General features: G+C 52.2%; 1 protein-coding gene across 1 annotated transcript in view; it reads left to right on the forward strand.

Moving 5' to 3' along the window:
• Positions 1-14,243, forward strand: part of LOC137454448 (zinc finger protein 585A-like) — a 301,011-nt gene that overhangs the window by 44,195 nt on the left and 242,573 nt on the right. Inside the window, exons 2-3 of the mRNA XM_068164487.1 lie at positions 8,210-8,927; positions 8,995-9,085. Of these exons, the coding sequence (XP_068020588.1) occupies positions 8,210-8,927; positions 8,995-9,085 (809 nt within the window). The remainder of the gene's footprint in view (positions 1-8,209; positions 8,928-8,994; positions 9,086-14,243) is intronic.

Here is a 14,243-nt window from a genome sequence, read left to right on the forward strand (position 1 = left end):
GGTGAAATATGCTGGACAGGATGAGGTGGAGGAGGTTTGGAGCTGCCCTGGGGGCCGGGGTCCTGCTGTTGCCCCATTCTGGATTTCTTACCTGTTGGGCTGCTCTAAGGGACAGATCTGCAAACTCTGCTCTTCCACAGCACACAGGGGCAGGGATGATGGAGAGAGGACTCAGCCCCTGGCAGAAAGAAGCAAAGGGCTCAGAGGAGAGCACAGACCTGCAAGATATGGTTCAGCACTGCCCAGGATCAGGCAGCACAGCTCAGCCATGCTGGGGGCAGCTCCCAAGCCCAGCAGCACAGCCACAGCACACAGCCAGGGCTGATCAAGATGGGAGGCCTCAGCAAGTGCAGACTCAGCTTCCTACCCAGCACACAGCCCCCAGCACATAGCTGCAGGCCAGCACCACAACACAGCTGCCTCCACACAGCCTCTCCCAGCCCTTGCCTAAAGCTTCCTCCCACTGCCTGCCCAGGGCTCTGCTGCCTGCAGCTGCATTTGCCAGTAGATTTTGCTCTGGAACCATCTCTCCTCCCTGGCCCTGGCCCCACCACACCCACTCTGTGCTCAGCTCTGCCCTGCACACCTCTCTACTGCCCACTCCCCAAGAGAAGTTCACAGCAGTCCTCAGGACACAGACACACAGTTCCTGGACTGCATAGAAGACAACTTCCTCTTCCAAATGGTAGAGGAACCAACAAGAAATGGTGCTATGCTGGACCTTGTTCTCACCAACAGGGAAGGGCTGGTAAGCAATGTGAGGCTCAGACATAGCCTTGGCTGCAGTGACCATGAAGTAGTTGAATTTAATCTCCTCAGGGCAATCAGGAGGAAGTATTCCAAGCTCACGACCCTAGACTTTAGGTGTGCAGATTTTGATCGCTTCAGGGATCTGCTAGCCAAAGTGTCGTGGGACAAAGCCCTGGAGGGAAGAGGGACCCAGGACAGCTGGTCAGTATTCAAGGACCACCTCCTCTGTGTCCAGGAGCTCTGTATACCAACAAAGAGAAAAGCAGGCAAGAATGCTAGGAGGCCTGCCTGGATGGGCAAGGAGCTACTGGACACACTATTACTTAAAAGGAAACTCTACAGGAAGTGGAGAGAAGGACAGGTAGAACAGGGGGTATATAAGGAAGCTGCCCGAGCAGCAAGAGACCTGGTTAAGAAAGCCAAAGCAGAGTTTGAGTTGAATCTAGCCAGGGAGATTAAAGGGAACACTAAGAACTTCTACAGGTATATGAATGGGAAGAAGAAGACTAGGGAAGGTGTGGGCCCCCTCAGAAAGGAAAATGGTGACATGGTCACAAGTGATGAGGAAAAGGCTGAGGTACTTAATAACTTCTTTACCTCAGTCTTCACTGCAAGGGCCTCTAGCCACACTCCTGATGTTATGGAAGTCAAAGCCAGGGACGGGGAGGAAGAACTGCCCATTGTAAGTGCAGATCAGGTTTGTGATCACCTGAAGAACCTGAAAGTGTTCAAGTCCATGGGACCCGACGGGATACACCCACGGGTGCTGAGAGAACTGGCAGATGAGGTTGCTAAACCCCTCTCTATTCTATTTCAAAAGTCATGGCAATCTGGTGAAGTCCCCACAGACTGGAAAAGGGGAAACATTGCCCCCATCTTCAAAAAGGGTAAGAAGGAGGAACCAGGGAACTACAGGCCAGTCAGTCTCACCTCTGTGCCTGGAAAGATCATGGAGCAGATCCTCCTGGAGGCACTACTGGCTCAGAAGAATAGTGAAGAGGTGATTGGCAACAGTCAGCATGGCTTTGCCAAGGGCAAATCCTGCCTGACCAACCTGGTGGCCTTCTATGAGCAGGTGACAAAATTAATAGATGAGGGACGAGCAACTGATGTCATTTACCTGGACCTGAGCAAAGCCTTCAACACTGTCCCGCACTACATCCTGGTCTCCAAACTGGTGACACATGGGTTTGATGGGTGGACCACTAGATGGATAAGGAACTGGCTTGATGGCCGCACCCAAAGAGTGGCTGTCCATGGCTCCATGTCCCAGTGGAGGCCAGTGACAAGTGGAGTCCCTCAGGGATCAGTCCTGGGACCTGTCTTGTTCAACATCTTTGTGGGTGCCATGGACAGTGGCATTGAGTGCACCCTCAGCAAGTTTGCTGATGACACCAAGCAGGGCAAGGGAGGTGATCCTCCCCCTCTACTCAGCCCTGGTGAGACCCCACCTGGAGTACTGTGTCCAGTTCTGGAGCCCCTATTCCAAGAGGGATCTGGAGGTGCTGGAACATGTCCAGAGAAGGGCCACAAGGATGATCAGAGGGCTGGAGCACCTCTCCTATGAGGACAGACTGAAGGAGTTGGGGCTGTTCAGTCTGCAGAAGAGAAGGCTCCCAGGTGACCTAATTGTGGCCTTCCAGTATCTGAAGGGGGCCTACAGGAAGGCTGGGGAAGGACTTCTCAGGATCTCAGGTAGTGATAGGACTAGGGGGAATGGAATGAAGCTGGAGGTGGGGAGATTCAGGCTAGATGTGAGGAGGAGGTTCTTCCCCATGAGAGTGGTGAGACCCTGGAATGTGTTGTCCATGGAGGTGGTCGAGGCCCCGTCCCTGGGGGTGTTTAAGCCCAGGCTGGATGAGGCTCTGTCCAGCCTGATCTAGTGTGGGGTGTCCCTGCCCGTGGCAGGGGGGTTGGAACTAGATGATCCTTGTGGTCCCTTCCAACCCTGAATGAAACTATGAAACTATGAAACTATAAGTGTTCTGACTTTAGTTGCTGGCTCTGGTCTTAGCTGCTGGTTCTTGAGCTTGGGAAGTGGTTCTGATTTTATTTTCTGTCTCTTGAGCTTGGGGGCTGGGTGTGAGCTTGGAAAGGAGTTTTGAGCTTAGTTGCTCACTCTGGGCTTGGGGTCTGGTTCTTGATCTCAGGGCTTGTCTCTGAGGTCAGGGGTTGGTTCTTGAGTTTGGGAAGTGGTTCTGATCTTACTGTCTGGCTCTTGAGCTTGTGGGGGCTGGCTCTGGAGCTTGGTTCTGACCTTTGTTGCTGGTACTGGAGCCTGGGGGCTGGTTCCTGAGGTTGGAAAGTGGTTCTGACCTTAGTTGCTGGCTTGGGAGCTGTTTCTTGAGCTTGGGGTCTGGGTGTGAGCTTAGGAAGTGGTTCTGACCTTAGTTGCTGGTTCTGGAGCTTGGGGGCTGGCTGTGAGCTTGGGAAGTGCGCTGACCTTAGTTGCTGGCTCTGAGCTCAGGGGCTGGTTCTTGAGCTTGGGAAGTGGTTCTGATTTTATTTTCTGGCTCTTGAGCTTGGGGGCTGGGTGTGAACTTGGAAAGGGGTTTTGAGCTTAGTTGCTCACTCTGGGCTTGGGGTGTGGTTCTTGATCTCAGGGCCTATCTGTGAGGTCAGGGGCTGGTTTTTGAGCTTGGGAAGTGATTCTGACCTTAGTTGGTGGCTTGGGAGCTGAGTCTGCACTTTTGATCTAGGTTCTGGACTTTAGTGGCTGGCTCTTGAGCTAGGGGGCTGGGTGTGAGCTCTGGAGGTGGCTCTCAGCTTGGGAAGTGTTCTGACCTTAATTGCTGGTTCTTGAGCTCAGGGGCTGGCTCTGAGCTTGGGAAGTGTTCTGATCTTAGCTGCTGCTTCTTGAGCTTGGGGCCTGTATGCGAACTTAGGAGCTGGCTCTGAGCCTGGGGGCTGGTTCTGCATTTCTGACCTGGATTCTTGTGCTTGGGACCTGACTCTGACCTTAGTGGCTGGTTCTTGAGCTTGGGGGCTGGGTGTGAGCTTGGCCCCTGCCTTGAATTTAAAATGTGAGAGTTCAGCCAGTTGGGAGTTGAAGCTAAGCTGCTTTGCACTGCAGTGCTTCGGAGTTTGTGGTGCTCCAAAGGCAGATCTCAAAGAGCTGCTGCAAGAGTTGAGCTGAAGTGGCACAGTGCCCTGCAGAGGCAAAAGCTTTTCCCTGCCAGTCAGCCATTGGAATCATCTCCCCAGGGCAGTGGTGGATTCCCCTGCAGGGCAGAGTTGGAAGGCTCAGCTTGGCAGGGGGCTGGGCCAGCTCCTTTCCAGTGCAGTGTCAGCTGGCAAGGTTGGAGCAGCTGAGCCTTGGGGTCCCTTGCAGCCTGGCATTGTGTGGCAGCAGAGCTGTGCTGCTGGTTTTGAGGGCACTTGGAAAGCTTCTGGAGCATTTGTGCAGAGTGTGCAAGACATCCCTGAGCCTAGCAACTCCCTCAGCTCTCTTCAGAATGAACTCTGCAGAGCTGGAAGAGCTTTCCAGGAATTTGGCAGAGGTTTGGAGGAGTTAGGAAGGGATTTTGGTTCTCCTCCTCCTTGTCCTCTTCCTTGTCCTCCTCTGCCTCATCTTTTTCCTGCTCTCCCTGGAGGCTGCACTTAGACTCCTAGAATCCTGGAGTGGTTTGGGTTGGCAGGGAGCTGCAAAGGTGCTGCAGTCCAAGCCCCTCTGCAGTCAGCAGGGACATCCTGCACTAGCTCAGGTTGCCCAGAGCCCTGTCCAGCCTGACCTTGAATCTCTCCAGGGCTGGGCCCTCAAGCCCCTCCCTGGGCAACCTGTTGCAGTGTTCCAGCAGCCTCCTGGTGCAGAACTTGTTCCTCACCTCCAATCTCAATCTGCTCTGCTCTAGTTTGCAAAGCCTGCAGAGACAGGACCAGAGGCAATGGCTTCAAAGAGTCCCTCTGCAGCCTTCTTGTAGCCCCCTTCAAGTACCAGAAGGTCACTCTTAGGTCTCCACAGAGTCTTCTCCTCTCCAGGCTGATCACCCCCAGCTCCCTCAGCCTGTCCTGGTAGCAGAGCTGCTCCAAGCCCCTGATCATTTTTTTGTCCCTCCTCTGGGCCTTCTCTGTCAGGTCCATGTCCTTCCTGTGTTGATGGTTCCAGAGCTGGCTGCAGTGCTGCAGGTGAAATCTCAGCAGAGCAGAGCCAAGTGCCAGGAAGGCCTCTGTCCATCTCTGGCCATGCTGCTTTTGGTGCAGCCCAGGCTGCCCTTGGCCTTGTGGGCTGCAGGCTCCCCCTGTCTGTTCCTGTCCAGCTTCTTGTCCAGCAGCACCCCCCAGTGCTTTTCTGCAGGGCTGCTTCCTATCCCCTCCTCCCCCAGGCTGGTCTGACTGTGAGGATTGTGCCAGGCCAGGGGCAGGACCCTGCCCTTGCTCTTGTTGAAGCTCAGGAGGTTGCCCTGGGCCCCCTCTGCAGCTTGTCCCCTTGAGCTCCTCCAACTTGTTCTGCAGGGTATTGCCTTAGGTTTCAGGAGCCAGAGAAGCTCTCTTTGAGCCTTGTGAAAGGAGCTGATGCCAAGCTGTGGCCAGAGGGTTGGATAGAATTGGGCAGTTTCCATGGCTGTGCTGTTCAGGGCTGCATCCTACAGTGCAAAGCATCCAATCCACAACAATCCATAGTGTGCCTGGGCCACGGGACCCAAGCAACCTCCCTAGGCCAAAGCTTCCTCCAGAGCTCCACCAAAGCAGGCCAGAACCCCAGGCCCCAAATGCCTTCCCCCTCCCCCATGGCTCTCTGCCCCTCCTCCCCCATACCCAAGAGCTGCAGTTACAGATTCTGGTAGGCAGCTCCCAGGTGAGCCAGGCACTGCAGCCCACAGTTGGCAGCATTGCCAAGGCCTCAAAGATCCTCTGCAGAGAGAGATCCCAGAAGATGTTGCTGGGAGCAGAGGGGAAGGGCAAAGGAGGTTGGAGATCCTGTGCTGTTCCTTTGTAAAGAGTGAGTGCAGGCCTTGTGGGGATGAACTAAACTAGATGGCACTTTGTGGTGTCCCTCTGGTCTCTGCTGTCCCTGCTGGCAGTCTCTGATCTCTGGTGTAAGACATCCCAGTGCCTTACTCCGACAACAAGGATCCTCATCCATGCTCTCATCCAGGGGCTTCTGTTGGGCCCTGATGGATGTGTAGATCAGCCCTGGAGACTTGGTGGGGCCCTGGGGACTCTGAGAGGGCAGCAAGTGAATGGAGATGGAGCAATGGATGGAGAGATGGAGGGTAAAGGCTGCAAGGGGTGGGAGGGTTTAGTTCAGCAGCTGTGTGGCTCTGCCTGGCTCCTACCTCCAATGGCACTGGCAGCAGCTGACCCCAGAAGCTCAAAGTCCCAAACCCTGCCTGGCTCAGGACAGTCCCCTGACCCCTCCTGACATCCAGCACAGCCCAAGCAGGCACTCAGGGCTCCTAGCCACACAGCCCAGCCATTCCCCATGGCAGGAGTCACCTGAGGTCTCACTCCCTCTCTGTCCCCCTTGCTCTCATCAGTTGCTGCATGAGGTGTCTGCAGGGTCCCTCCCCAGCCCTCATCTGTAACCCCCCCTTGGCTTGGTGCTGTTCTTTCAGGCCTCCAGCTGATCCCAGCCTTTAGTCTCAGGCCCCTTCCATCCTTGTGCTGCTGCTTCCAGCCCAGTTCCTTAGATGCTTCCTCAGCCACAGCATTTCCCACTCCACCCTTCCAGCTGCAGTGGCAGTGGAAGTGGGGGACACAGGGCCATGGGAGAGCCAAGGCAGCAGGGACTTGGATAGGCTGGGACTGAGAGAGGGGCCTGGGTGTGCTCAGGCAGGAATGAGGCCTTGTCCCCCCAAAAAGGGGAGAGGATGCAGGGCCCAGGTGGCAAATGTGTGTGCAGGAAATGGCAGAATCTGGCAGCTTTTGAGGAGGTGAAAGGAGTGAATTGTGCTGCAGCTCTGCATGTGTCAGCTGGGAGATGAACAACAGCCCATGGGCACTGTGCCCTCCCATCCAACCTCATTTTCTTTTGGGGATGTGGAGTGGCAGCTCCAGGAGAACTGCAAAGAGCAAGCTGAGAGAAATGGTCAGGGAGTGAAGAAGCCAAACTCTTTCCAGTGAGTCTCTTTGGGCTGCAGGTGTGTGAAGGGTGCTGGAGGTGTGAGGTTTGGGCAGGAGCCAGAGACTCCTCCAGCATCCCAGTGAGGGCTGAAGAGGTTTAGCAAGAAGATGAGCAAGTCACTTCCCCCTTTGATGCACCTCCAGAAAGCATGAAGCTCCCTTTGTGTGTGTCCTGAGGGCTGCTGTGGTCTTCTCTAGGGCAGTGAGCAGCAGAGAGGTGTGTTCAGGGCACAGGTGAGCACACAGTGAGTGTGGTGGTGGTAGGGCTAGGGAGGAGAGCTGTGGCCAGAGCAAGATCTGCTGTCAAATGCAGCTGCAGGCAGCAGAGCCCTGGGCAGGCAGTGGGAGGAAGCTTTAGGCAAGGGCTGGGAGAGGCTGTGTGGAGGCAGCTGTGTTGTGGTGCTGGCCTGCAGCTGTGTGCTGGGGGCTGTGTGCTGGGCAAGGAGCTGAGTCTGTAGTTGCTGAGGCTTCCCATCTTGAGCAGCCCTGGCTGTGTGCTGTGGCTGTGCTGCTGGGCTTGGGAGCTGCCCCCAGGAAGGCTGAGCTGTGCTGCCTGGTCCTGGGCAGTGCTGAGCCATCCCTTGCAGATCAATGCTTTTCTCTGAGCCCTTTGCTTCTCTCTGGCATGGGCTGAGTCCTCTCTCTACATCATCCCTGCCCCTTTCTGTTCGTGAGGAAGAGCAGAGTTTGCAGATCTGTCCCTTGGAGCAGCCCAACAGGTAAGAAATCCAGAATGGGGCAACAGCAGGACCCCGGCCCCCAGGGCAGCTCTTAGCCTCCACCACCTCCTCCTGTCCAGCATATTTCACCTCTCCAGGAGCTCTGAGGCACATCAGGTGGTGTGGGAGTTGAGGAATGCTCCAGTCTGCTGGGGGTGAGTTGTGAGCAGGATGTGATGTTTGGGGGTTGGGATTTGGAGGGTGGTGGGAGAAGGTTGGAGGTGATTTGGTGTTTCTTGTTCAGTGCTGCTGCCTCCATTGTCTGAGCCAGGGGAGATCAAAGGACAGGGCCTGGACCAGGAACCACCCTGCCAATGCCACCAGGGTCGAGCAGAGTAGGACAAGACCACTTGTAAGTCCCAGGGTACCTCAGGGCACTGATCACAGGAACCTGGGGTCTCAGCATAGGTGTTGGAGGTCTGTGCCCACACTGTGGCAGAAACTGAGGGTTTGAGGTCCCCTCTGCATTCTCTCCTCTAGCTGGGTGTTGGGAGTCAGGGAGTGTCATGACCCAGTCAGGATCTGAGGGTTTGAGGTCCTGGGCTCAGGTGCTTCCATCTTCCCTATTGCACAGCTGTGATCCCTTCCTGCCACAGCATGGCCTCACAGAAGGACCCAGACAAGAGCTGGGAGGAGAAGCAGCACCCAGAGATCAAGTTGGAGAAGCCAATGTGCAGTCCCAAGGTAGAGGAGGATGGGGAGGAAAAAGAGGACAGGATGGAGGATGATGCTAAGAATGACAGCTATGAAGAGGAGGATAATGATGATGATGAAGGTGATCAGGATGAGGGGGAGGAATGTATGGAGGAGGATGAAGCCAGAGCAGGTCCCTCAGTGTCACCCAAAGATCTGAATGAGTGCCTTGAGTGTGGGCAGAGCTTCCCAGGTAGCTCAGAGCTAGTGAAGCACCACTGCCCGCAGCCTGGCTCCCGGCCCTTCGTCTGTGGTGACTGTGGCAAGAGGTTCCGCTGGAATTCCGAGCTCATCCAGCACATCCGCACCCACACTGGAGAGAAACCGGTCACCTGTGCTGACTGCGGACAGAGCTTCACCCAGCGCACTTGTCTCACCCGGCACCGCCGCACCCACACTGGAGAGAAGCCCTTCTCTCGTGACAGCTGTGGCAAGCAGTTCAGGCAGATCTTTACTCTTAGGCAACACCACCTCACCCACACCAGGGAGAAGGCTTTCACCTGCAGGGACTGCGGCAAGAGCTTCAAACACAGCTCCACTTTCAACATCCATCGCCGCATCCACACTGGAGAGCATCTGTTCCCCTGTGCTGAGTGTGGCAAGAACTTCACCACGAGTACCACATTAATCCAGCACCGACTCATCCATAATGGTGAGAAACCTTACAGCTGTACCGACTGCGGCAAGAACTTCACCCAGAACGTACACCTCATAGAGCACCGTGGTGTGCACACTGGCGAGAAGTCTTTCAGCTGTGCTGTGTGGTCAGGCCTTCAAACATAGGAGCACTCTCATCTACCACCACCGCACCCACACCGATGAGAAGCCTTACACCTGTGCTGAATGTGGGAAGAGCTTCAGCCGGGGCAAAATCTTAGTCGCCACCGCCGCACCCACACCAGTGAGAAGGCATTCACTTGTGCTGACTGCGGTAAGAGCTTCACCCGGAAGGGCTATCTCAACAAGCACCGCTACATCCACACAAGAGAGCAGCCTGCATTGCAGGGGAGGCATAAATCTACCTAGAATCTGTTGGGTAATCGTGACCGCTCTGAGAGGGCCTTTCCGGAACCAAAATCATCCCATTTTCCTTTGCACTTCTCAGGGACTGAGGACACCAGCAGCAACAAACACCTCCTTCCCATCTGAACACCAATTATTGCTAATGAGAACAATTACAGTGCTGAGTCGGCACACCTGGAGCTCCCAGCTGGGCAGGGCTTTGCCAGGGTCTGTCTGGTTCTTCCCCAATGCTTTGTGTCTCTCTGGGGGAAGAAATCCTCTGTCCATTGACCAATTGTCTCAATAAAACCCAAAAGTTACCCAAATCCTGTCTGTTTGCTTTTATTTCAGATATCCCTGCCACAATGCCCAAATTTTGGGGGCATTTGCTCCCAAGGGATGGGGTGGAGCTGTGTGCCCGGTTCAGGGAGGGGACAATGAGGTTCTTAGAGGCGTCTTGAGGGGCATCTCAGAGGCATTCTTCAAGGGCTTTCAGGTGATCTTAGGTGTTTGGGATTTGGATGGTCCTGGGACTGACTTTTGGGATCTTTGGAGGGTGTAGGGGGAAGCTGATGGAGATCTTTGGAAGAACTCAGAAAGCTTCTGTTGGCTTTCCACTCTGGGGCTGTAACAGGTTGAAGAGCTGAGAAGAGGTTAAGCTGCCTCTTCCTCCCCAAAACAGAAGGGAGGGAAAAATAACACACATGAATCAAAAACCCCTTTGTGCTGGGATAAGGACTTGAGATAAGATCAAAAGAGTTGAATGCAAAGGAGATCCCATAATGCACACTGACCTGAGGCTGTTTGCAGAAAGAAGCACAGCAGTGAGCAGCAGCAGCCAGGAGTTAAACCCCTACAGCCCTCCTGCTCAGCAAAGAGTCAGCACCTGATAGCCAGAACCCAACAGCAGCAACCAGAACAGGAAGCCTCTCATATTGCAATCTGAACTTCAAGCCCTGTAGTACTTTGCTCCAGCCAGCACTGTCCCTGGGAAGGTGGCATGAGGCAGGATGGAGTAGTGGCAGCAAATTTTCAACTTAACCTTTGATATTCCCAAGCCCTCATACTGTGCCACCTGCACCATGCCCAGCAGCAATCAGCAGCACACCTCAGGCACTGTCCATTCTCACTCCACAGGAGGTCACTTTGCAGTACACAGAGGGCTGCTCACTGCAGGTGCTCTGCAGCTTCACTCTGTTCCAGCACAGTCTGGATCAGTCCATGCCCAGTCCAAATGCTGCAAATGCTGGGGCTGTGTTTCCACCTCTGGGGCAGACTGAGTCCAGTGACTCCTTCTATGCCTCCAAGTGAAAGCAAACTGTGGCTTGCATCCCAGTAGTCATCTTCCAACACATCCAGGTGTGGGGATCCTCCTCTTCACACCAGAAACACAGAAGGGTTCCACCACTTGTGGTTTGGTGGTGTCAGAACACTCTGGGTACCTGTATCCACTAAAGCTTTATCCTCTCATGGGTTCAACTTGCCAGGACATTGGTTCTGTGTGGTCCAACAAACCAATTTGTCTCTCCCTTCCATCTGGTTGGAGGCAGAGCCCCTCTAAGTCCCAGGTGCTGCTCATTGGCCACAACAACCCCATGCAGTTCTACAGGCTGGGGTCAGAGTGGCTGGAGAGTAGCCAGACAGAAAGCAACCTTCGTGGTACTGGTTGATAGTAGGTTGAACATGAGCCAGCAGTGCACCCAGGTGGCCAAGAAGGCGAATGGCATCCTGGCCTGCATCAGGAACAGTGTGGCCAGCAGGAGCAGGGAGGTCATTCTGCCCATGTACACTGCACTGGTTAGGACACACCTTGAGTACTGTGTCCAGTCCTGGGCCCCTCAGTTTAGGAAGAATGTTGACTTGCTGGAAGGTGTCCAGAGAAGGGCAACAAAGCTGGGGAGGGGTTTGGAGTACAAGTCCTATTAGGAGAGGCTGGGGGTTCTGAGGTTGCTTAGCCCGGAGAAGAGGAGGCTCAGGGGAGACCTTATTGCTGTCTACAACTACCTGAAGGGAGGTTGTAAACAGGAGGAGGTTGGTTTCTTCTCTCAGGTAACCAGCACCAGAACAAGAGGGCACAGTCTCAAGCTGCACCAGGGGAGCTTTAGACTGGATGTTAGGAAGAAGTTCTTCATAGAGAGAGTGATTGCCCATTGGAATGGGATGCCTGGGGAGGTGGTGGAGTTGCCATCATTGGGGGTGTTTAGGAGGGGACTTGATGGGGTGCTTGGTGCCATGGTTTAGTTAATTTGATGGTGTTGGATGATGGGTTGGATGTGATGATCTTGAAGGTCTCTTCCAACCTGGTTTATTCTATTCTATTCCATTCTAAGTGGACAGAACAAAGGGGATGGTTTCTGAGAAAAAAGAAGTGCAGGGAATAAAAGGGTTTGTGCCTGAGCAAAAAGAAGGGCAGAGGAAAAAAGAGTTGGTGCCTGAGAATAAAGAAGCGCAGGAAGCACTAGAAAAAAAAGATTTGGTGCCCAAGAATAAAGCCCAGAGAATAAAAGTGGTGGTGCCTGAGATAAAAGAAGCCCAGAGGAAAAAAGGGATGGTGCCCGAGAGAAAAGGGGAGCAGAGAAAAAATGGGTCTGTGGCAGAGAAGAAAGGAGTGCACAGAATAACAGAGTTGGTGCCTGAGAAAAAGTAAGCACAGGGAATAATTGGGTTGGTGCCCAAAAAATAAGAAGTGCAGGGAAAAATAGGGTTGGTGTCTGAGAATAAAGAGGAGCAGAAGAAAAATGTCTTGGTGCCCAAGAGATAGAAAGTGAAGAGAACAAAAGGTTGATGCCTGAGAAAAAAGAAATTAAGAAAATAAATGTTCAGTGCCCAAGAAGAAAGAAGCACAGAGAATAAAAGTGTTGGTGACCGAGAAAAGAGAAGTGCAGGGAATAAAATTGTGAGTGCCTGAGAAAAAAGGACAGAGAATAAAATTGTTGGTGCCCAAGAAATAAGAAGTACAGAGAAAAATGTGTTGGTGCTGAAAGAAAATAAGAGCAGAGAATGAAATTGTTTGTGCCCAAGAAATAAGAAGCACAGAGCAAAAAAAGGGTCTGTGCACAAAAATAAGACTCTCAGAGATAAAAAGGGTTGGTGCCCAAGAAAAAGCAGCACAGGGAAAAAAGGGTTAGTGCCTGATAAAAAAGAAGCATAAAGAAAAAACTGGGCTGGTGTCCAAGAAAAAAGAAGTGCAGAGAATTATAGGGTCAGTGCCCAAGAAAAGAGAAGTGCAGGGAAAAAAAGGCTTGGTGTCCAAGACAAAAGAAGTGCAGAGAAAAAAAGCATTGCTGCATGAGAAAAAGGAAGTACAGAGGAAAAAAATGATTGGTGCCTGAGAAAAAAGGAGCAGAGAATAAAATAGTTTGTGCCTGACAAATAAGAAGCACGGAGAAAAGAAGAGTTGGTGGCTGAGAAAAAAGAAGTGCAGGGGAAAATAGAGTTGGTGCCTGAGAGAAAAGAAGTGCAGAGAAAAATGTGATGGTACCTGAAAGAAACCAAGGGCAGAGAACAATATTGTTGGTGCCCAAGAAATAAGAAGCGCAGGGAATAAAAGTGTTGGTGCCCAAGGAAAAAGAAGTGTGGAGAAAAAATGTGTTTGTGCCCAAGAGATAAAAAGTAAAGAGAAACAAAGGGTTGGTGCCCAAGGAAAAAGAAGTGCAGAGAAAAAAAGGGTTGGTGCCTGAGAAAAAAGAAGTGCAGGGAATAAAAGGGTTGGTGCCTGAGAGAAAAGAAGCCCAGAGAAGAAAAATGGTTGGTGCACAAAGGAAAAAGAAGCTCAGAGGGAAAAAGTGTTGGTGCCCAAGAGAAAAGAGGAGCAGAGTAGAAAAGGGTCTGTGCCCAAGAAAAAAGAAGTGCAGAGAAGAAAAGAGTTGGCCCCCGAGAGAAAAGAAGTGCTGAGGAGATAAGTATTGGTGCTGGAGGAAGAAAAAAGCGAAGGGGAAAAAAAGGTTGGTGGCCTAGAGAAAAGAAACATAGAGATAAAAGTGATTGGTGGCCAAGAAGAAAGAAGCACAGAGGAGAAAAGGCTGGTGCCCAAGAGAAAAGAAGTGCAGAGGGAAAAAAGGTTGGTGCTAGAGAAAAAAGAAGATCAGAGGAACAAAGGATTGGTGCCCGAGAACAAAGCAGAACAGAAGATAAAGGTTGGTACCCAGAAGAAAAGAAGCACAGAGTAAAACCAGGGTGGTTCCCTAAAAAATACCAAGATCAGGGAAACAAAGGGTTGGTGCCTGAGGAAAAAGAAGGCCAGAGGAAAGAAGGGCTGGTGCCCAAGAAAAAGAAGCATAGAGAAAAAAGTGTTGGTGCCTGAGAAAAAAGAAGTGCAGGGAATAAAAGGGTAGGTGCCCAGATAAAAGAAACACAGAGGAAAAAAGGGTTGGTGGCTGAGCAAAAAGAAACAGAAAGAATAAAAACAGTGGGTGCCTGAGAAACAAGAAGTGCAGGGAATAAAGGGGTTGGTGCCCAAGAGAATAGAAGCACAGGGAATAAAAGGGTTGGTGAGCGAGAAAAAGGGAGAAAAGGAAGTGCAGAGAATAAAAGGGTTGGTGCCAGAGAGAAAAGAAGTGCAGAGGAAAAAATGGTTGGTGCCCAAGAAAAAAGAAGTACACAGAAAAATGTGTTGGTGCTTGAAAGATAGCAAGAGCAGAGAGCAAAATGGTTGGTGCCTGAGGAAAAAGAAGCACAGAGGGAAAAAATGGTTGGTGCCTGAGAATAAAGAAGTACAGAGGAAAATGTGTTGGTGCTTGAAAGAAAACAAGAGCAGAGAATAAAAGGGTTGGTGCCCAAGGGAAAAGACTTGCAGGAAAAAAGATGGTTGATGCCAGAGAGAAAAAAGCACATAGGAAAAATGGGTTGGTGCCCGAGAAAAAAGAAGTGCAGGGGGAAAAAAGGGTTGGTTGTGGGAAGAGGGCTGTTTTCGGATAGCTTGAGAAGACTATAGGGAAGATTTGCCTTTGCTCGAATTAGAGAGAGCTGTGTTTTGTCTTTGACTCTGAGAGAAGCTGGGCAGCATTTGGTGGGATG

This window comes from Melanerpes formicivorus, unplaced genomic scaffold, assembly GCF_026170545.1.
Source record: "Melanerpes formicivorus ecotype bairdi unplaced genomic scaffold, bMelFor1.0.p_v2 SCAF_80, whole genome shotgun sequence".
NCBI classification, from domain to species: domain Eukaryota; kingdom Metazoa; phylum Chordata; class Aves; order Piciformes; family Picidae; genus Melanerpes; species Melanerpes formicivorus.